Source organism: Oncorhynchus masou, chromosome 5 (assembly GCF_036934945.1).
Source record: "Oncorhynchus masou masou isolate Uvic2021 chromosome 5, UVic_Omas_1.1, whole genome shotgun sequence".
Lineage (NCBI taxonomy): Eukaryota > Metazoa > Chordata > Actinopteri > Salmoniformes > Salmonidae > Oncorhynchus > Oncorhynchus masou.
In genome coordinates, this window is record NC_088216.1 from 58,640,221 (window position 1) to 58,664,698 (window position 24,478).

At 44.4% G+C, this 24,478-nt stretch overlaps 1 protein-coding gene across 3 annotated transcripts; it reads left to right on the forward strand.

Moving 5' to 3' along the window:
• The first annotated feature begins 1,275 nt into the window (after nt 1-1,275).
• On the forward strand, nt 1,276-14,451 carry LOC135539962 (GATA-binding factor 2-like). Of its 3 annotated transcripts, none has more exons than XM_064966239.1 (6): nt 1,276-1,505; nt 1,919-2,430; nt 3,176-3,766; nt 7,101-7,255; nt 10,528-10,653; nt 12,858-14,451. In XM_064966239.1, the coding sequence occupies exons 2-6, from the start codon at nt 2,199-2,201 to the stop codon at nt 13,143-13,145; spliced, it is 1,392 nt and encodes a 463-aa protein (XP_064822311.1). In that variant the 5' UTR covers nt 1,276-1,505; nt 1,919-2,198; the 3' UTR covers nt 13,146-14,451. The 3 variants fall into 3 exon arrangements, with proteins under 3 accessions (XP_064822311.1, XP_064822310.1, XP_064822312.1); XM_064966238.1 differs by having other exon boundaries at nt 3,176-3,765; nt 7,097-7,255; XM_064966240.1 differs by having other exon boundaries at nt 1,277-1,505; nt 7,110-7,255.
• The last annotated feature ends 10,027 nt before the right edge of the window (nt 14,452-24,478 follow it).

The window sequence follows — 24,478 nt, forward strand, 5'->3', positions numbered from 1 at the left end:
TACATTACTGTATTGTACATAAACTGGTCATCTAGGTTTGTACCTGTAGACTTTCCACCACCATGAAGAAAAACAATGCACAATACAGTAATTGAATACATTGAGACATCAAGTGGTTTGTGATGATGTGATGTGGCTCAGTTAGTAGAGAACCGTGTGGGCTTGATTCCCATGAGGAACCAGTATGAAAACGTATGCATTATTGTTGTAAATTGCTTTGGACAAGGGTGTCTACGAAAATATAAAACCAATGAATAGACCATTTCAGTTTTCACGTAGAAATAAGTTACATTTGCAAAGTATTTCAAGAAACTGGTAAACATATAAGTAGTTTTATTTCCCGCGGCTATGGCGATAAGGAAATATGACAACATATAACATATACCAGCTGAAATATGCCCCCCAATCCAAAATCAAACAGTTCTCCCAACAAACATTCATCATTTATTTCTCTCATCTAATGTGAGATTACTCAGATTTGATAGGTGCGACAAAAATCTGGAAAGCTTTGCCTGCGGGATAATGAGAATGCTCAGACACCGGTGGCGACACTGTGTCTTTGCACCCGTGGCTGGACTGCTCGGTTTCTTGGGTCCGCGTTATTGTGACCATATACTACACCAACCCCATTTGGTGGCCCTCTATGGCTGGTATACGCCCTGTGCGCTGCTGACCCGCCAGTCAAAGGAGGCATTAATTTGTAAAGCAGCATGTGATTGCCACTGATTCACAAACATGTTTATACTACAAGAAATACCACACCGGCCTACACCACAGCCATAACTCTGTCAGAATGTTTGTAATTCATAGGCTGAACAGCATGAATAAGATTTACATTGGAGTAGCCTAGCCTACTTAAATTAATACGCATTTTTACGTATGGGATTTAAAAGTCTGGCATATGGTTTAATGTAGCCTAAATATAAAGAGGTATACATACTCATTCCTATTGAAAATAATTTTTTTATTCAAATATAAAGTGATCATTACACTTGGCATAAACAAAGACATTTCTCCCCTGGTTGAGAAAGCATTGTTGTGGGTGGTGGCCCGGGGCTGCTTAACTAATAAGGTGACGCTGTTGATTAATACGTTCTGGGATGAGACAAGCATACAGGGGCCGGGCTGTCCGCTCGCTGGTGCTTGGGATGGAGAGGCGAATGGCATGGTGATTCTGCAGAGGCAGTTGTCAGAATTGGCAAAGGCAGAATCCAATTGGCTGTCGCGGGATCAACGCTGAAGTCAAGACCCCGCCCCTGCGCACATGACATGGAATTCACTGGCGCCAGTGCTGACAGTTCCTACAGCTGCAAGTCGCTAAAGGCCTATCCGTCTCCATCGGAGTTTACGCAGCAAATAACCCTACACCAAAACCAAGGAAAAATAGACCAAACATATGCCGTATAAATTGAGTCAATACAAGAAAGGAAAATATACTTGCTAACTGGAGGAGAATTCTACCAAAGGGGCTTGAAATCGGAATAACCAAGCCTGAGACAGACAAGGTATTTGCATAAAATATATATTATTTTCTTCTCCAAAATTGTGTGAAAAAAACAAATGACTTCTTCCGCTCTGTAAGAATTTTAACAGTTTGTTCTGTGTGTACTGACGATGATTAGTTTACTAGCCTATATGGAGAGTATGCATGAGTTCAAAAGTACTTATCTGTGCGCGTTACGGTGAGGATGGGTTGATGATTTCAGGTTCCTCGGAATGGGAGTGGGTGGGGACGAGTGATTCGAGGTGTTTATCTTATGTTGCACCTTTACATACATCACTTACAAATCGTACATAAAAAAGAAGCAGCCTCCCCGAATTATTCTCTTCGGACAGGACAGGCATACAAAGAAAAAAACACGTAACACCTTGTAAATGCCTCTGAAATATGAACATCCTATTTTTGGTTGTATTACAGGTGTCCAGTGTCAAACCCGATGCCTGTTGAAGAAGGAGAGGCAAGAGGATCTCATCGGACTACTAGTGAAGACCGATTTCTAGGAGATTGACGAGCGAAAATTCTCTACACATTTCTGTTCTGTTTTCCACAATAGGAGGACATTTGATCAGGAGAGGGAGGCTAATTTTTTTAAGACAAGGCGGAGAGAGTAAGGTTCAGGAACACGTTGTCCTCTCTCTAGAGAGGCCCCTCTTCTCTTTTCACCCTGTTTGCCCAACACGGAGAGATCCACACAGACATGGATATAGCGACTGATCCACCTCGGTGGATGCACCACCACGCCGTGCTGAACGGCCAACACCCGGATTCTCACCACCCCGGCCTTTCGCATAACTACATGGAGCCCACCGCGCAGCTTCTGCCCCCGGACGAGGTGGATGTTTTCTTCAACCATCTTGACTCGCAGGGAAACCCGTACTACCACAACTCCGCTCATGCACGGGCCAGAGTGTCCTACAGTCAAGCTCACGGTAAGACCTCACATTCACTTTCCTAAACAACTTAATTATCAGGATAAAGTAGGAATTATCGTGGGCATAGGCTATTCATGTATTTTCTCAAAGCAATAAACAATCCGCACAGGTTTATTTACCCATTGACGTGGGTGGGTTTAAATGCATCGGTTTGATAGGCCTACTAGTTGAAATTGCAGAAATGTCTGATAGAGAGCATGCTATAAAGTTGAATTTGCATGGGAGAACAAAAATGTAAGGCAGTGGATGAGACCATTAAAAGTTGTGGACACGAGAGCAGTTCAGCCGATGACAAAAATAAGGAAATTATAGTAAAATAAATGTAATTTACCCTTCTTGACTGAGGAACTAGTCAGATAAACAAGGAGTGAGAAACGATGTAATAATACATAGCTGAAAGGGTGTCATGTATTAGTGCTTGGTTCCAGTGCACTTACCAGACCCCATGCATGTCTTTGCTAAAACTTTAACACTGACTATAAAATATCAAGATGACTCAAAACGAGAAAATATATTTCTGCGGTTATAGTTTCTGTGGTTTTGTCTGAATACCTGCCAACTGCGTTTTTTGTGCCCCTCGCGAATCGAATAATTCCTTTAAGTATGCTGCGTCAACAGGTTAAGGACTTCGGTGTCCCAACTTTCTGTAATCCTATAGCATCACATCATCAATGAGAGTTGTAACATCATTAGCTGGTTTGTGTATTCCATCTATGAACATATTATTCTACTATTCTTACAGCTCGCTTCGCTGGGGGTCAGGTCTGCCGGCCACATCTCCTGCATAGCCCGGGGATTTCATGGCTAGAGCCCGGCAAAGCAGCCCTCTCAGCGGCCCACCATCACAACGCATGGGCGGTCAGCCACTTCAGCAAGACCGGGCTACACGCCTCAGGCTCCGGGGCTCATGGTGGCCTATACCCCTGCAGCAGCAACGCCAGCACGGCCTCGGCATCCTCGTTAACACCAGCGTCCCATTCGAGTCCACATCTCTACAGTTTTCCCCCTACCCCGCCGAAAGATGTGTCCCCAGACCTCGGGGCCGCCTCACCCTCATCCTCTACCCAGAGAATGGACGAGAAAGATTCTATCAAGTATCAAATGTCAATTTCTGAAGGCATGAAAATGGAGGGTTCCAGTCCTCTCCGGAGCAGCCTGGCCTCAATGAGCGCACAGACCCCATCCACCCACCACCCCATACCGACCTACCCCACATACTCTCTCCCGGCAGCGCATGACTACGGGGGCAGTCTCTTCCACCCCGGCAGCCTGCTCGGAGGATCATCCTCCAGCTTCACCCCGAAATGTAAAAGCAAAACTCGGTCGTGCTCAGGTGAGTCTCATCTTATCTCGAAAATGTGTTACAAATGTTTGTGCTACAGAGTAAAATGATGATGAAATAATAATTTTATATTGTTATTATTATGACAGAACACACTGAAATTATGTTATTGGATATAGGCTTTATAGGCTATATTTAAGCTATCTTAGTATTATAACAGTTTTGTTTTATCTAAATCCATAACTGAGTTAGAAAACAAATAGCCTATATTAAAACCAGAATACTATGACCGTGTATTGAATTACAGCCATGCACTCAACAAACTGAACACCGTTTAAACTAAAAACAAAAACGGAGTTCATATTTAGACCAAACAATATAAGATACCTTGTAGATAATAAATATAGCCTAAATAAAAATACAAATATGTAATAGCTAGGCTAGAATTTGTATGTATATTTTGAAGAATGTATATATTACGGCCTGTGTTTAAATGCATGCGTAAATATTCCCCAATGTAGGCTATTCTATAAGACGGGTAAAAAAAAAAGTTGAATGAAACGTCCATCGCATTTTCAAAACTCCCAGTTTAATGGAATTTGATTTACTCCGTTACCAACCAGTCCTTAGAAAATACGACAAAATGGGATGACAATATGCAATATCATCATAATTTGCCTTGACGTGGAAGTAGGAGTAGTGTGCATGGAATAATTGGGCTGAGGTTACATCGTGCATGTATGTTGTCATAACTCCTTTCATAGCTCTTTTCACACACACACCGGTGTCTTTCGTCGCAACAAGGCCCCTACACACATGTACATGCACCTAAAGCAGTGATATCCACATAATAGTAATCCTGTATGTGAATTACTTTGCTTCGCCTATGGATCGAGAATGTTATCTCAAAATCTATTTTCATCCCCAAGAGGACACACACATTTATTATGGTTAACTATAATAAATAGACTAATTAATATACATAACAGGTTAACAGTAACTGTTTATTTGTTACGGTGTGGGGGTGGACAGATACAACAGTAAGAGGTGGTATGAGGTTATGCTATGCTGTGTCCTCTTCGACGACTTTTTCTGGCCTAATTTATGCAGCCACGTTTTTAAACAGCAGGCATACGGTTTCCTCTTTATTATGTCAACTGGTCATATCCATTCTGCATTTTGTTTTGTACAAATCGGTAATATCAACATAGGCCTAATGCAATTATAATGTAGGCTTAGACTAATGATTATAAGAAACAATGCGTATTGTAAGCTGTGAAGAAATAAAACGATCCCAGTGTCCCAGGCCTGAGTAATATACATTTGTCCAGGCTACTTTATATGGTTAAAAAAGACAGGCAATGCGTACTGCCTCGCTTCACGCACACACCCAAGCCCTGAAGTTCGGCTGAGCGCGGGCCCGCTTCGGCTGACACGTTTATTATCCTCTTTTGTAAACCGCGACTCAATTACGCTCGAGCTGGCACGCCCTTGAGAACGGTGAACTGGATACAGCCCCGGAGGTGTGAAAAGAAGATCCACTCGAGCATTTGGGCCAGAAAAACTCAGTATTTACAATCAGCCGTTTCTTTGTTACATAATACAGCATTGTCGAGGTTGACATTTGATGACTGTAGGCAGAGCTAATTGCCTTCAAGCAGCCCCCTATCTTATAACCGGCTCCCTTTTACTGAGCACCAGTATTAATTTGTTATAGAAAGAAAGCACCAACAAAAAATCAATTCACCATATTGCACAACTAAGGATTAGATGTCTCAACATAAACCCCAAGAGTAGTCCTAAAAATAAAACCCTCATCTGTCAGTGTGCTATTATGGTCATTGTAAGACAGAGGCACAACTTCCATCATGAACACCCAGATAGGTGATTGGAAGTGGAACCTCCTCACTGATATATTTATGTCTTAGGGGCTCTCCCTGACATGAAGGAATAGACTGTCCGGTTACTAGGAGTTTTTCTTCGTGGGGATGTCCAGTATTGGTGGCTTGCAGGACCACAGAACTCTACAGCATCACACTATTCTGGTGGAGTCCCTGCTCATGCATACCTTAGAGGCACTTCCTGTTTGACTAACCCTAATCCAGGCCCCCTTCCTCTCTCTCTCCATCTCAGTCTCCCTCTTTTTTCTCTCCCTCCTTCTCTGGCTCCCCATACTCAGCATTATGTGGAGCCACCAACAGAGGCAAAGGCCCACAAGTATGTTAGTATTACCTCTACCTAGTCTAGACTGACAATATGATCCACATTATAGGCAGCACAAATATTTCAAAATTACTACCTTAGTTTGCACTGTGATTAGGTCACTTTAATGAATGGTCATCATTCCTAAGAATTCCGATTTAAAGTGAGTTATAGCAGGCTGTTTAGCCAATATAATGATGAGCTGATGAGGCTGAGAGAAGAACAAGGAGATGTTGATTATCAGACCATCTTTGCCACATGTACGCACACGCACAGACTCACACCCACTAAAGCAGGGATCATCAACTATATTCAGCCGTGGGCCAATTATTTCTTTAGCGGATGGTTGGGGGAACATAATTGCAAATAATTTGTAGACTTCAAATTGACCGCAATAAGCTCAAACAGATATAATGTTTGCCTAAAAAAATAATTTCAAACCTTGCTTACATTTGTGTACGATCAAGTGTCTGTCTATTATGCGTGGGAATACTTGGGAACAGATGTCTTTAATTAAAATCACTTGGAGCAGATTTCCTTGTGTTTTTACAGTCTTTTGTGTCAAACATTTATTTATTTCAACATTTATTTAATACTTTGGGGGCCAAATAAAACCACCCGTGGGCCAAATTTGGCCCGCGGGCCACCAGTTGGGGAACCCAGCAATAAAGGTTAATTTTCACCATACTGTATATATGGGGAGGAAAATCATTGTAATCACAGCTAAATGTAGAGAAACGTGAGAGACAGCCCACATTTAATTGTGGGTGTATGGGTGCCCCTGTCTGAAGCATGCCTGGGTCCCAGCTGACCCAAAACTGACCCAAAACTGACAGGGAGGAACTTAACCAGGTCAAACGGAATAAAGCCTGGCAGCAGCATTTCCATGTTGTTATTCCAAGAGTCTGCAGAGGGTTAAACACACACTCTTTCACACAAACTTCAGACCAAGAATACGCAGCCTTTTCATATAAACAGGAATTCAAGAACAGAACTAGAGAGAAATAAAAAACAAAAATTTTATTCTTAAAACTTTTCCCATGCTTCTGTGCACCTAACAGACTAATTAACATAACATTTAAAAAAATGTACTTGGTTACATAATTGTTAGGTATGATAAATGTGTCATTAGAGTTAACAGGTTAATTTTATAAATGTCCCTGTGGTCTCCCTCCACCTGCATGCTGCTCAGAGGGGCGTGAGTGTGTCAACTGTGGAGCCACCTCTACCCCCCTGTGGCGACGGGATGGTACGGGCCACTACTTGTGCAACGCCTGTGGACTCTACCATAAGATGAACGGTCAGAACCGACCCCTCATCAAGCCTAAACGCAGACTGGTGAGTACGCACGCACACACACACACGCACACACGGAGGGCGGAGATGGGAGGGGGCAAAAAAAAGAACAAGGTAGGGGGAGAGGGGCGAGGAGGGACATAATTCCAGGAAAGTTATATTTTCCCAATCAGTTTCCGGGAATTGTGTTTCCCACTCACCCTTGTGCTCCTTTACACAGGCTGTTAGCGGAGTGCTGGCTATCTGTGCTGTTTCTGCTATCATTATTGCTGCTACTTCTGATACTGCTACTGATACCAGGGCCGGCATAGGCCTCTCTATCATCCCTCACTATATAGCTCACTGTGACTGTCTGCTGTGGAGGCTGTATGAGTGACTGGTGCTCTGCACGCTTTGTGTTATTAAGTCACTTTATAGGTAACAGAAGAAAGGAAAAATAATGTGTTTCTTTTCTCTGCGAGTGAATCTTGGTGACTGGTGTGCAACATACTTGTAAATGGATATCTCTCTGCCTTTCGCTTAGCCATATACTGGACTGGCCTTCTTGCTGCTTGGCTGATATCACATTGTGTACTTCTCATCATGAACTCATTTCAACATCAATGTTGTGTTTTCCTCAGAGGGCAGCAGCCAGGTCAGATCCAGACTAATATAGACCAGTTACACAGCAGTTCAATGGACTATGTAAATGTTGTCATTACTGAAAATAGTCCTTCCAGACTTAATGTGCTGGTGACTCCATTGATTGCAAAAAATAAAATAAAAATGTGTTGGCATTAAATGTTAAAATCTATTATTTTCATATAACAGTAACTATTTATAGCCCTGAGCTAACCAGACTTTAAAACCATTGGTCTCAACAACAACAAACACGCAATTAAGATGGCACCTCTGAAACTGCAATGGAGGGAATTGATATGACCCAATGAGATATAGATTTGCATCAAATACGAAAAACAAAGAAATAGGATTCTCCACGGCCTGTTGACAGATATATGAGGACCTAAAAAATTATATGCATAAATGCCAAAATCTCTCGATTCAAGATATGATCTGAATATTTTCTGTAACATTTCGAATAGCCCACAATGGGCTACCGTTTGCGGGCTTAAACCTATTTGCATATGGACTAATACATCAATAGCATAATTATAATAATAATCATAATGTTATTCATAATTATATTCATAAGAATTATAATGGTAGAAATAATGTAAAACATAATTTAATAATAACCATAAAAAATGTGTTTCGTTGAGCTAATTTCACTACTCGAAGTTGATTTTTTTTAAGAGTATTTTTTTCCTCGCTCCTCTTGAATAAATAAATAGGGGGTTTGCAGAAATAGAGACATTGCTTTAAAGCAAACTTCAATAAAGTTACATTAAACCAACGTGGAATAGACCTTGAATTTATGTCGGTGCCCAGTGGGTAGGCTTATTTTCTGCAAATTCATATTTGGAATTTGAATGTCGGCCTAATTAGCGTACGCCTGTTCAAATGATTTACGAATTGGTTCCCAAATGTCTCAGGGTGCATAATAAGATTATTAATCTATTAATCAAAGGTTACGTATAACAGTATTGAACGCATTTAATGCTTGAGACATAAGTAGATAATTTAGGCCTACATATTTCATGTTGACTGCGTTTGTTTAAGGACTATCCTAGAGATCATATAATCCTGTGCGCATCTTGATAAGAGAATGTTCGAGATATGGCTGAGGCAAATACAGACAGACTATTGACATTCAGTCGACAGCATGAAGACTGCACTGATCTGAATCATCCAATGCAGGCTATACAAAAAGCATCACCGACGCGACTCCGTTTGATTTTGGGCTGTAGGCCTATTTAGAGTCTAGAGACCCGTTTTTAGATTTTTTCTGAAACATTTGATTGTGCGGTTTTACATTGAAACCTGAAACGCCATGTAGGCCTAGACTATGAATTTTAGGGTCAACGCATATCCCTGGACCACAATCAATATAGCTTAAACCTGCAATAAAAACGTATTAAAGTTTCATCATTTTCCCGTTGGTCCTAATGTCTGAAAAATCCAGTCGTTGTTTTTCTCCCTGAGTCAGTAGCCGGTGCGTTTGTAGCCTACTTTTCAGCTCGCGTGTTTTCAGTACTCGCGCAGGGTCCTTCCAGTCGTTTCCTATCCGGATATCTGCCGGTACCGATAAGGAAGCGAGGCCAGCACATGTTTCCGTTCGTCGCGCGCTAGTACACTTACTTTTTTTCATAGCAGTGGTCAAGCAGGCCAGTCCTCAATATATAGAATATAGCAAAGCGATTAGTACAACATTTAAGGACACTTTATGTGTACAGAAAAAAAGCAATGGAGAACTAGAGGGTCAGGCTGCGTGTGGGTAAGGGCTGGCTGGCGTGCAGGCCGCGCAGGGGAGGTGAAATAAATGGGGTTATGCCCTGTTACCTGTGGGACAAAGGCTAGGGCTCCAGCCTCGACTTGTAGACTTCTTTACTACGAAGTTTGTTTATATAGGGCAATTTTGACGCAATTTCTACTTGAATCAAATAGCGAGGTATTTTGCATTAACCCGTATTTTATTATTGTCCTTAAGTGTGTAGGCCCATGCACTATTCTGACTGAGGGTTCAGATTACCATATTTTGCTGAAGGGGTATATGTACGTTTTATGCGTGTAACTGTCTCATATTAAGTGTGAAGAATCCATCTGTAATGACAGGGGATCGCACATGCTGCCCTATGGCCCCCTCGCTTCCTAATCTCTATTCAATAGCAATGCTTTGCATCTGAGAGGAAGAGCTTTGATAGTCAGTGTTCATCAGTGTACAACTGTGTCTGTGAAATTAAAAACATTCCACATGCTGGGAGAAAACTAGCCAATAAAGACAACCCATTACTTTCTTATATGATCTATTCAGCATGACTTTTATAGTAACCCCTGATTTATTAGGTTAATAGAGACCAATTCATACACTAACAATACAACTATTTGGTGTATTTGATCAATATTCTGTCAGGGAATGTAAAGACTGGATACCTTTTCACTGCATAATTTCGTCATTATTAAATCGCATTGCAATAAACTATCAAACTATCACGCAATATGAATACATATCTGATATCATATTCAAATCTATAACTATAAGGAACAACTTCCATCTAAAACAGCATGAAATATGATGTTTTCTCGGCTCCTGGCAGCCGATATACAAATACTATACACACCGCCCGGCACTAACGTCATTCCCAACCTATGCTTTCATGTGTTGTGTGTCCGTGCTGTTGTGGTCGAATAAAGGCCTTCTTCATGTTCCCCTCCAGTCTGCGGCCAGACGAGCCGGCACCTGTTGTGCTAACTGTCAGACCACCACCACCACACTGTGGAGGCGCAACGGCAATGGAGACCCCGTGTGCAACGCCTGCGGCCTTTACTACAAGCTGCACAACGTAAGTCTTTCACTGCTGACAGCCTGACCAGCCCTTACCCACACACAGCCTGACCAGCCCTTACCCACACACAGCCTGACCAGCCCTTACCCACACACAGCCTGACCAGCCCTTACCCACACGCAGCCTGACCAGCCCTTACCCACACGCAGCCTGACCAGCCCTTACCCACACGCAGCCTGACCAGCCCTTACCCACACGCAGCCTGACCAGCCCTTACCCACACGCAGCCTGACCAGCCCTTACCCACACGCAGCCTGACCAGCCCTTACCCACACGCAGCCTGACCAGCCCTTACCCACACGCAGCCTGACCAGCCCTTACCCACACACAGCCTGACCAGCCCTTACCCACACACAGCCTGACCAGCCCTTACCCACACACAGCCTGACCAGCCCTTACCCACACGCAGCCTGACCAGCCCTTACCCACACGCAGCCTGACCAGCCCTTACCCACACGCAGCCTGACCAGCCCTTACCCACACGCAGCCTGACCAGCCCTTACCCACACACAGCCTGACCAGCCCTTACCCACACGCAGCCTGACCAGCCCTTACCTACACGCAGCCTGACCAGCCCTTACCCACACGCAGCCTGACCAGCCCTTACCCACACGCAGCCTGACCAGCCCTTACCCACACGCAGCCTGACCAGCCCTTACCCACACGCAGCCTGACCAGCCCTTACCCACACGCAGCCTGACCAGCCCTTACCCACACGCAGCCTGACCAGCCCTTACCCACACGCAGCCTGACCAGCCCTTACACACACGCAGCCTGACCAGCCCTTACCCACACACGCAGCCTGACCAGCCCTTACCCACACGCAGCCTGACCAGCCCTTACCCACACGCAGCCTGACCAGCCCTTACCCACACGCAGCCAGCCAGCCCTTACCCACACACAGCCTGACCAGCCCTTACACACACACAGCCTGACCAGCCCTTACCCACACGCAGCCAGCCAGCCCTTACCCACACACAGCCTGACCAGCCCTTACACACACGCAGCCTGACCAGCCCTTACCCACACGCAGCCAGCCAGCCCTTACCCACACACAGCCTGACCAGCCCTTACACACACGCAGCCTGACCAGCCCTTACCCACACGCAGCCAGCCAGCCCTTACCCACACACAGCCTGACCAGCCCTTACACACACACAGCCTGACCAGCCCTTACACACACACAGCCTGACCAGCCCTTACCCACACGCAGCCTGACCAGCCCTTACCCACACGCAGCCAGCCAGCCCTTACCCACACACAGCCTGACCAGCCCTTACCCACACACAGCCTGACCAGCCCTTACCCACACACAGCCTGACCAGCCCTTACACACACACAGCCTGACCAGCCCTTACCCACACACAGCCTGACCAGCCCTTACACACACACAGCCTGACCAGCCCTTACCCACACACAGCCTGACCAGCCCTTACACACACACAGCCTGACCAGCCCTTACCCACACGCAGCCTGACCAGCCCTTACACACACACAGCCTGACCAGCCCTTACCCACACGCAGCCTGACCAGCCCTTACCCACACACAGCCTGACCAGCCCTTACACACACACAGTCTGACCAGCCCTTACACACACACAGCCTGACCAGCCCTTACCCACACGCAGCCTGACCAGCCCTTACCCACACACAGCCTGACCAGCCCTTACACACACACAGCCTGACCAGCCCTTACACACACACAGCCAGCCAGGTCAGGAAGACGAAAAGTTTGCACTGATTGTAAAAGGATAAGAGGGATAGGGAGAAAGGGATGGAGGGAAGGAGGGAGAGATGGATGCAGAGCTTGGCCTCTCAGACACACTGGGCCCTGTTGGTGTTTTCTTTCTTTGTGCTTTATTGTTTCCATGGTAGGCGTCATCCCCTTGAGACTCACAATGGTGGGACTGTTATTCAGACAGACCAACTGCGTCTGTTCAAATGAGGCATAACTGTTGAAGGTTAAGTCTTGGTGCATTGCCATGTATTACATTGAATATGGCCTTGGTTTTAGGGAGTAAGCTGCGTACTGTTTCTGCATTTCATTTGTATTGTTACATTTCTTTAGAAAAAAAGACAAATAACTGTATCTAGATATGGTTATTCCTGTACGTAGTCCATTCAATTCAAACAAATTAAGTTGATTATAAACCCTCCTAACCCGGTCACTCATCTCTCCCTCCATCTCTTTCTCCCTACAGGTGAACCGACCTCTGACCATGAAGAAGGAAGGGATCCAGACACGCAACCGCAAGATGTCCAACAAGTCCAAGAAGGGCAGGAGGGGCAACGACGGTTACGAGGAGCTCTCTAAGTGCATGCACGAGAAGTCCTCTCCTTTCAGTGCTTCCTCCCTGGCTGGACACATGACCCACATGGGCCACCTGCCCCCTTTTAGCCACGCCGGACACATGCTGCCCACCCCCACACCCATACACCCCTCCTTTGGCCACCCCCACCACTCCAACATGGTTACCGCCATGGGCTGAGCTGGGGAGGATGGGGAGGCACAGGGGATGTGAAGATTGTTCCGTTTTCTAATGGGGGTTGAGGGTCTTATAGGCCTCTTGCTTGAGGACAATGTGTATAATGTTAAAGACATGCATTTGGTGTGTCTATCTTGATTGTCTTGCTGTATAGAGAGAATGTAAAGGGTACGTGGGGTATGGGGGAACCAGGCAGCATCCACTGATGGGTGGGGTGGGGTCGGGGCGGGGCTATTTTACTCTCTATTAGGTACCTTCTTAGACCAGAGATAGACTACACCTCACCTCCACCCATCCCCATGTATATACCGTCCCCTCCCACCTCGCCCCCGTCCTGCTGCAGTGGTATGTGCCGAGCAAGTCTGAAGTAACTGTGAATATTGTAAATGTGTGAGATACGAGGGTGGTGAAGACAACTTTGGGGCGAAGACAGAGCAATTCCCTTCACACCATTTAATAAATATATGCTGGATTTCTGCTCATGGACTTCTACTATTTTTAATGGACATTACAACAACAAAAAAAGAAACAAGTAAAAAAAAAATACGTTTATAAAGCTTAATTTGAAACTGTATATTATTAATGGTATTATTATTATTGTTGTTATTATTGTTATCCAGATAATTTATTTTCACTGCCTTTTGCCTTTTTCTTTCACCTGAAACATTATGAATATTGTTATCACCATTTCTATCATTATAAATCTATTTTTAGCTGAAGCGCTTTCTCTGAGCTGTTAAACATTTCCTCCTAATGAAAATAAAGGAATCAAGTTTAATTCTGTCAACTGCTCCCTCTTCACATGAACCCCTAGTGAATGAGAGGACTGTGTGTTTAAAACCTTCAGCAAGGAGACAGAGAGAGAGATACACAGAGCAGAGAAATAGATTGAATAAAACAGATACCCAGTATTTGCCATTTCTGCTGCCACATTGGATACTTCATACAGAAAATCTGATGCTATTGTTGGAATAATAAACTGATTTACACATTAAAACGAGCAACATATATGTTCTATCAATCCTATTTCTATGTTTGGAATAGTCTTTTTGAACTTTGTCCTGTTCTACATTACCTCGGCCTCTCCTGTTCCATCAGCGTTGCCATGGTGATGAGCAGTAGCCTGTACCTCTTGGTTTCTCTGTGATGTGTGTCTCTGTGCCACAGCACAGTTTTGATTTGCTGCCTTTCTACTTAGCAGATAGAAAACCACACACCTGCTCTTTATTACCTGTCCAAAACAATTATAACCTGACAATCTGGATGCCATTACGTACTGATGATAATAAAGAAAACTTGTAAACATGAATGAGACTTCTCTGAGACGTATTTCCCCCCCCACACACACACACACACACACACACACACACACACACACACACACACACACACACACACACACACACACACACACACACACACACACACACACACACACACACACACACACACACACACACACACACACACACACACACACACACACACACACCGAATAGCAGGTTTCCCCAACTGGCTGCCTGCAGGTTATTTTATTGTTGGACAAAATACTATAAACACCAGCAAATCAGCTCTAAGTGATCTTTTCCACAGTATTGCCATGCATAATATAGAGATATGTGATCGTATACAAATGTAAGCACGTTTTGAAATGATGATGTTTTTGTCAAATATTACATCTGTTTGGGCTTCTTGTGGTTGATTTGCAGTTTACAAATTATTTGTAATTATGTTCCGGCCTCCTGACCATCCGCTCAATAAATAGTTCCGCGGCTGAATCTAGTTGATGATCACTGCCATATAGCATAAAATGGGAATGGGAATGTTTGGGTAACAAGTGATTTCGCTTTGTGCCAAAGCAGTAAGGGCAGAGCCGGCCCTACACTTCTGGGGGCCCTAAGCAAGATTTTAGTGGACTCCCTCTTGACTGCGTAGAGAAATGTATTAGTTTTACAGTTAATTTCTTGCAAATCCACACATTTTTCCATGGGGAGTAGAGACGTTTTTGCAGTTTTAAAGCTGATTTCCTGAGAAAGAAAACTGCTTAACTAACTAGACACAAGCTGCTACTACTATAATTGGGATCATTTGCTTAAATCTTTTGACCTGAGAACTACAACAAAAACAGTAGCTAAATGGAATGGATGTCCTGTTCTGATTAAAATCATTATGGGAAGTCAGTTGAATCAAGAGGCATTCAGCCATGGCATTGTAAACATTATTTTGGTTAGCTAGCCAGCTAACATTAACATAACTAGCTAGCTCTTCTGTACAAATTATATTTCTGCTGTTTATCTAAATAAACACCTTGGAATGTGTTTATGGTGGAACGTTCTGTACGTTTTCCTTCAGCACTTTGTGTATAGAGCACCACAATAGAGACAGACAGCGATACCGAAATCGAGTGCGCACTGACTGTTGTGTGTTGTGCTTAAAAGGGTCCGTGCGGAAACGAGTGCGCTTAAAAGGGCCTTTGCGGTGAAGAAATGGAAATGCGATTAATGGAGTAAAACAATTAAGAGGGCCCCCATAGTGGCAGCGTGCCCTAAGTGACCGCTTATGTCACTTATGCCTGGAGCCGGCCCTGAGTATAGCCCCTACACAGTGTCCATATTTCCATTCGTTCACATCTCTTTACATCTGTCATGTATATTCATATTTATAATAGCATGTATATTAATGCCATAAGACCAGTATGTGAACATTTGGAAAATCCAAAGACCTAACATGACACAGAAGCAACCTACCACTGATCTCCATCTACCAACTGGATAGATGAATGCAGCAGGTGTCATAACACATGATGCACCCAAAGAGCTTTCCAACGTAATGAATACCTGCTTGAGATTTCTCTCCAAAGAGAGACATGTTTCTTAGAGAACACGTTGTGCTGATCCTCAGTGGATCACAGTCTATCAGACTCATCAACTGATATCCATTCTCTAATTAACTTGCTGTGCCCCAAACATTTGAGACATACAATGTTGACAGAATCGGAGCGGTTTGAACCATATGTTACATATATCTACACTGATACTCAACCGGCAGCATCTGTTCAGTGAAAAGACTCGCTGAACTCATTGTGTAATAAGGGTCCTCTCTCCTCAGACAGTACCATGATGCTATCTTGCCTATGACCCTGGGAGCCATGTTGGATCTCAGCCTTCCAGTCAGCACACAGAAACAGAATAAGAGTGTGTCTGTGTCTGTCAGGACCCTTATGAAAGCCACATGGGCCACGGACGGGTTGTTCCTACGTTCTACATCCAGCTATAATCTATATGGGTTCAAATGGTTTGGAGAACGTACTGCTTGGGAACACTCATTTACTACAAGTTATAGTCTGTGGTTTGTCTGGAGTTCTGTGAAATAAAATTTGCCCTCAGGGCTACAGGACCAGGGTCTCAGACAGCACACCACAGGGGTCATCCTGAGTGCGAGCCCCTGAATCAGCCCCCTCCTCCGTCCCTCCCCTCCCAACCTCCTTGACCTCTCACCCTGGAAGCACTTACACTGTCATTCTGCCAGACCCTCCCGCTCTACACACACAGACATATTTACTGATCCTTTTAAAGTGTCACGACTCCCCGCAAAAATATGTCACAGCAAAACAAAGACACCTCGGCCGTAAAGAAGGAGAGATGAAAAGCAGACTTGAGCGATAGAGAGTCGAATGGCAGGGTGAATCACTAGGAGGGCTAGGGTGGAGGAGGAGATGGGGGAAGAGGGTAGAGAGACGATAGGAGCGGGTGGACCTCCTAAATAAGTGGCCTTCAAGGTTTACTGGACCCCCTCGCCTCCTCTCCCCTACATACCTCCTCCTCCTCCATTTGTTTTTCCACCAAACTCAATTAATAGAATCAAAAGCCGGGCCAGGCTGGACTTCAGAGGGACCAGTTGAAGGAGAGATGGAGATAAAGAAGATGAAAGAGGAAGCAGCTTGTTCCAGTTCAGCCCATGGTCCGTTTTGGTGGGCTGGGGTTGAGGGGGGTGGGGGTGGGGGTGGGGTGGGGGGCTATCCACTTAGAAGAAGACAGAGAAAAAATACATCCCCCCTCAACTTCCTGAGATGCCAACATTTGGCAAAACAACAGATGTAAAGGAGATGCATCATCAAAGTGAAGATACAGAACTCTAGACAAACCACAGACTATAACTCGTGGTAAATGAGTGTTCCCAAGCTGTGCGTTTTCCAAACCATTTGAGCCCATATAGATTATAGCTGGATGTAGAAAGTAGGAACAACAGCATAGTAGAGAAGCATGTAAATTAATGAATGACCTCCACTGGTAAAACTAATGTTGAGTCATTAAATATACTAGAGGTTCCGCTGTCTCGGCATCACCTGGGTGGCACAGCTATGGCACAAGGGTTAGGGGTCAGGGTAGTAGGCTACCTGAGGTCAGGAGTAAGAAAGTGAAGTGTGTGAAGTGTCACCTCTTATAATAGCTCTGTGCCCTGGTGTCCTAATGACCTAACCTGGGACATGAGCTAAAGGACCTCAGTGGGATCTGGGTTTCTGCACGCACACACACGCACACACACACACACACACACACACACACACACACACACACACACACACACACACACACACACACACACACACACACACACACACACACACACACACACACACACACACACACACACACACACACACAGACCATGTGACAGAAAGGGCATAGCTGTTCTGGGGCTGCTGCTTCCACCCAAGACTGTGGCTTTACGAAACAGGGATGATCACAGGGCATCATCGTAGCACAGAGATGCCAACACTACAATCAGACACAATACAAATACTGTGAGACCATTATCATGTAAAGCTGCGCCTTTCATGGGGCATGCAGGTAGCTTTGTCTCCTCTCAATACAGCATTAGCGTCCCCAAACTGGAACGAAACAGGAAGAGAAAGACATAACAGGAAACACTTATGGGGGTTTATTATGACCAAAGGGAAAATAGCTGGCACACACACACACACTCACTCGTTCACACACACTCATGTGCGCACACACATTCACACGTGCACAGACACATTCACACACTTGCACACCTATTTCCCCTGGTTACACAGCAGAAAGGCCTTAGTAGCAGAGGAAGAACTTGCGGACACACGGTTCATTCTCTGTGAAAGGTGGGATGCCCTCCAACCACCACCTAGGACAGCTCCCTTCTCCTGTCAGAAGCAGACAAATTAATCTTTCTCGTCTCCAAACAATCACTCCTTTTATTCCCATTGTGAGGGAGAGAGAGAGAAAAGAGAGAGAGAGAGAGAGAGAGAGAGAGAGAGAGAGAGAGAGAGAGAGAGAGAGAGTGAGAGAGAGAGTGTTCTGGTTCTCATTTTAAGAATTGATATCAGTGCTTCTATAACAGGCAGCATGTGCTAAATATCATTGTGAATGATGGCTAGAGGGAGGAGGAGAGCTGCTGTTCACACACGGTGAGGCAGATCCATGAGCTAGGCTAATGCTAGCACTGCGTTGTCCTGTGTGTGTATGAGGGCCCCTGGGACTGGGCCCTGCTATCCTATGACACGCCTGACAAAAGGCCCCAAGAAAACATGAGAGAGGGGGAATCTAGGCCAGGAGGGAGGGAGCGATGCGCAGAGGGAGGGAAGAAGAGGTGCAAGTGGAGGTGTGTCGCTGGCCCACAAACACCTGAGAAAGCGGGGTAACACCTCCCCAACATCTCTCCACTCTCCACTATGAGACATGCCAAGCTGCTTGAGGTACTGAACCTCATCACTGGTTTGACCACTCAGACATATAGGACTGATATATACCATGTGGTACACACACAACCTTGGGGGTCACAGACTGACGTCACCCATTGGAAAGTCATGGTCCAAATCAAGGGACCAGTCGGCCGTCTGTCCTGGCGTTAGATCCAGTAGTTCCACCAGAGGCCCTGTCCCCAGTCCTCTCACCCCAGTCAGGAGGGCTGAATCTGGGCCATAGCCACTGGGCCTGCTGGGGCTCGTCTCTATCCTCCATTCCTCTGGGCAGACGGCAGGCTTCCACAGATAAGGCTGTCTATTTGTTCACAGACGATGCAGCCCTGTATTATGTCTGCACCCCCACCCTCCGCCCTGCCCTTATCCCTCTGCCTACCCCCTGCCTTCCCTCTCACCTCCATCTCCCCAGTGTCTGCTACTCCTCAGGGGCTTCCACCTGCAGCACACTAGGACCACCAGGAATGCTGCCAGTGACTCAACAACAACACAACACACACAGATGCACACACATGTACACAACAGACAGACACACACACACATGTAACGGATGTGAAACGGCTAGCTTAGTTAGCAGTGTGCGCTAAATAGCGTTTCAATCGGTGACGTCACTTGCTCTGAGACCTTGAAGTAGTTGTTCCCCTTGCTCTGCAAGAGCCGCGGTTTTGTGGAACGATGGGTAACGACGCTTCGAGGGTGACTGTTGTTGATGTGTGCAGAGGGTCCCTGGTTCACGTCCGGGTATGGGCGTGGGGACGGTTTAAAATGATACTGTTACACACACACACACACTTGAGCTGCTCTCTGAGGCCCCATGCACCAACCCGACCATACTCCCCACACACTCTCCCTGTCTCACTCACTCACTCACTCTACGTGTGTGTGTGTGAGGGGAGATTGGTGCGATAGCACCGATCTGACGCTGATCCATGTGGCTATCTGAAGGCCTCTGTCTGCCGGGCTGTTGTTGCATCTCATCAGGGAATTTAGCTGGGTCCACTGAAATAAAACATGTTATCACTGCATCTGTCCATGGAGACTTCTCTCTCATTCTCCTTCTTTCCCTCACTCACTCTCTCTTTCTCTATCGCTCTATCTATACATCCAGCAGGCAACAAACCACTCACCATTAACACTCTGCAGAAATGTTTACCTAAGGTCTCTGTTTACTTGCTGTTTACATTATCTTCCATTCTATTCTGTTGGCATTCTGTCATTCTGTAGTGTTCTGTCAGGGTAATAGACTTGAAATCATTAGAGCTAATGACATAAAAAGATGTGAAACAGATATTCACACCGAGGCATTTTCTATGGGAGACCAGAGGGATGTGTTGTAGTATCATAGCTCACTTGACCTCTGTGTGACCTGCAGAGCAGAGTACATATCAGATGAAAGGCCCCACTGACCTAATACCAAACTCTGGAGAAAGAGAGAGAGACAGAGAGAGAGAGACAGAGAGAGAGCAGGAGAGAGAGAGAGAGCGAGGGGGAGAGGGAAGGATTATATGAGTGCTGGGGTAGAGTGGTATAGAGAGGTTGGCTGATTGGATGTAATGCAGCAGGGTTGGCTTTGCAGTGCTATCGATGAGGGATCATCTCCAAACACAGCTAGGCTTGCCTGCCTGCTGTGTGTGTTGCTGCTCAGATGTTGCAACAGCAGTGAATTCTGCAGCTCTTATCTCCCCCAGGCAGATCACATCATTGATATCCTGTTCTCTCTCTCTCTGCACTGGAAATGACTGCTAGCCAAACTAATGATCACTCAAATGAAAAACACACACACACACATGTGTATGCCCGCCTCGAATACACACAAGCATGCACAAGCATACATGAATACATATAGTGCCTTCAGAAAGTATTCACACCCCTTGACATTTTGTTGTGTTACAGCCTGAATTTAAAATTGATTACATTTAGATGTTGTGTAACTGGCCTAACAGACAATATCCCATAATGTCAAAGTGGAATTATGTTTTTAGAAATGTTTACAAACTAATAAAAAATCCAAAGCTGAAATGTCTTGAGTCAATAAGTACCTTAATACGTTCAGGAGTAAACATGTGTTTAACAAGTCACATAATAAGTAGCATTTTGACGACCTCATCTCTGTACCCCAGACAGACATGCAGATAATTGTAAGGTCCTTCAGTCAAGCAGTGAATTTCAAACACAGATTCAACCACAAAGACCAGGGAGGTTTTCCAATGCCTTGCAAAGAAGGGAACCTATTGGTAGATCGGTAAAACATTTAAAAAAGCAGACTTTGAATGTTCTTTTGAGCATGATGAAGTTATTCATTACACTTTTTGAACGGTGTATCAATTACACACAGTCACCACAAAGATACAGGCTTCCTTCCTAACTCAGTTGCGGGAGAGAAAGGAAACCGCTCATGGATTTCGCCATGAGGCCAAAGGTTACTTTGATTTAATGTCTGTGACAGGAAAAACTGAGGATGGATCAACGACATTGTAGCTACTCCACAATATTAACCTAAATAACAGAGTGAAAAGAAGGAAGCATGTACAGAATAAAAATAGCTAAAATAGCTGAAATGTCTTGAGTCAATAAGTACCTTAATACGTTCAGGAGTAAACATGTGTTTAACAAGTCACATAATAAGTAGCATTTTGACGACCTCATCTCTGTACCCCAGACAGACATGCAGATAATTGTAAGGTCCTTCAGTCAAGCAGTGAATTTCAAACACAGATTCAACCACAAAGACCAGGGAGGTTTTCCAATGCCTTGCAAAGAAGGGAACCTATTGGTAGATCGGTAAAACATTTAAAAAAGCAGACTTTGAATGTTCTTTTGAGCATGATGAAGTTATTCATTACACTTTTTGAACGGTGTATCAATTACACACAGTCACCACAAAGATACAGGCTTCCTTCCTAACTCAGTTGCGGGAGAGAAAGGAAACCGCTCATGGATTTCGCCATGAGGCCAAAGGTTACTTTGATTTAATGTCTGTGACAGGAAAAACTGAGGATGGATCAACGACATTGTAGCTACTCCACAATATTAACCTAAATAACAGAGTGAAAAGAAGGAAGCATGTACAGAATAAAAATATCCCAAAACATGCATCCTGTTTGCAATAAGGCACTAAAGTAATACTGCATGTCTTTATGTCCTGAATACAAAGTGTTATGTTTGGGGCAAATCCATCTTGAGAGTCTATGAGATTCTTGCTGTAATGAAAAGCACATTTTTTTTTACATCTATTATTATTATTACACCACTCTTTATATTTTCAAGCATGGTGGTGGCTGCATCATGTTATGGGTATGCTTGTCATTGGTAAGGACTAGAGAGTTTTTTAGGATAAATAAAAACCTTGGAATAGAGCTAAGTACAAGCAAAATCCTAGAGGAAGCCCTGGTTTAGTCTGCTTTCTCAAAGACATTGGGAGACAAATTCACCTTTCAGCAGGACAATAACCTAAAACACAAGGCCAAATATACCATGGAGTTGCTTACCAAGATGACATTGAATGTTCCTAAGTGGCCTAGTTATGGCTTGAAAATCCATGGCAAGACTTGAAAATGGCTGTCTAGCAATGATCAACAACCAACTTGACAGAGTGTGAAGAATTTTTAAATGAATAACGTGCAAATATTGTTCAATCCAGGTGTGAAAAGCTCTTAGAGACTTACCCAGAAAGAGTCACAGCTGTTATCGCTGCCACAGGTAATTCTAACATGTATTAGCTCCGGGGTGTGAATAGTTACAGATGTTTACATAAGTTAGAAGTTTACATACACATTAGCCAAATACATTTATACTCAGTGTTTCACAATTCCTGACATTTAAATCCATGTAAAAAATTCCCTGTCTGAGGCCAGTTAGGATCCCCACTTTCTTTTAAGAATGTGAAATGTCAGAATAATAGTAGAGAGAATGATTTATTTCAAGTTTTATTTATTTCATCCGGTTGCCAGTGTGTCAGAAGTTTACATACACTCAATTAGTATTTGGTAGCATTGCCTTTAAATTGTTTAACGTGGGTCAAACATTTCAGGTAGGCTTCCACAAGCTTCCCACAATAAGTTGGGTGAATTTTGGACAATTCCTCCTGACAGAGCTGGTGTAACTGAGTTGGGTTTGTAAGCCTCCTTGCTCACACATGCTTTTTCAGTTCTGCCCACACATTGTCTATGGGATTGAGGTCAGGGCTTTGTGATTGCCACTCCAACACCTTGACTTTGTTGTCCTTAAGCCATTTTGCCACAACTTTGGAAGTATGCCTGGGGTCATTGTTCATTTGGAAGACCCATTTGTGGCCAAGCTTTAACTTCCTGACTGATGTCTTGAGATGTTGCTTCAATATATCCACATAATTTTTCCTCCTCGTGAGGCCATCTATTTTGTGAAGTGCACCAGTTCCTCCTGCAGCAAATCACCCCCACAACATGATGCTGCCACCCCCCATGCTTCACGGTTGGGATGGTGTTCTTCGGGTTGCAAGCCTCCCCCTTTTTCCTCCAAACATTACGATGGTCATTATGGCCAATAAGTTATATTTTTGTTTCATCAAAGGACATTTCTCCAAAAAGTACGATCTTTGTCCCCATGTGCAGTTGCAAACCGAAGTCTGTCTTTTTTATGGTGGGTTTGGAGCAGTGGCTTCTTCCTCGCTGAGCGGCCTTTCAGGTTATGTCGATATAGGATTAGTTTTACTGTGGATATAGATACTTTTGTACCTGTTTCCTCCAGCATCTTCACAAGGTCCTTTGCTGTTGTTCTGGGATTGATTTGCAGTTTTCGCACCAAAGTACGTTCACCTCTAGGAGACTGAGCGCATCTCCTTCCTGAGCGGTATGACGGCTGTGTAAGTGAAATAATCTGTCTGTAAACAACTGTTGGAAAAATGACTTGTGTCATGCACAAAGTAGATGTCCTAACCTATTTACCCAAACTATAGTTTGTTAACAAACGAGTTATAGTGACTCCAACCGAAGTAAATGTAAACTTCCAACTTCAACTGTATTTAAATGAGATACTGTTTTAGTGTATTTTATTCTCAATAAATGTTAAAACATGATTTCACTTCATCATTATGGGGTATTGTCTGTAGATGAGTGAGAAAAAAAATATTTAATCCATTTTAAAGTCAAGCTGTAACACAACAAAATGTGGAATAAGTCAAGAGGTATGAATACTTTCTGAAGGCCCTGTACAAGCATGCGTGTACACGCCATACACATGCACACATGCACACACCTGCAAAAACATGGCCGAACATCATCTACATTTTATGTGAGTCTCACAAGTTGCTTTTGACACTCAGTCTTGCCTTATCTACCCAACAAACCTCACATCCACACATTCCCCACTTCTCTATCTCCCTATCTATCTCTCTGTCTTTCGCTCTCTTTAATTTGGGCTGATTGCCATTCTGACGGCTGCCCCTCTTATCAGCCTCCATCGTGCTGCTCTTTCATTTCCTCTCCCCCTTATTGCTTTTCTTTTTTACATTTCTGAGCTGTGCCACTTTAACCCTTCCAGCACCTGGATGGGCGCCAGCTGTACCTCTGACATCACACACACACTGACCCCTTGTGACCTCTCATGGATCAACAGGGCGTTTTTC

Excerpts from the sequence above, each read along its gene's own strand:
- LOC135539962 (XM_064966238.1), top strand. The coding sequence starts at position 2,199 with ATGGATATAGCGACTGATCCACCTCGGTGGATGCACCACCACGCCGTG. Across the intron at positions 2,431-3,175 it reads GTCCTACAGTCAAGCTCACG|CTCGCTTCGCTGGGGGTCAG; the intron begins GTAAGACCTCAC and ends CTATTCTTACAG. Across the intron at positions 3,766-7,096 it reads GCAAAACTCGGTCGTGCTCA|GCATGCTGCTCAGAGGGGCG; the intron begins GGTGAGTCTCAT and ends CTCCCTCCACCT.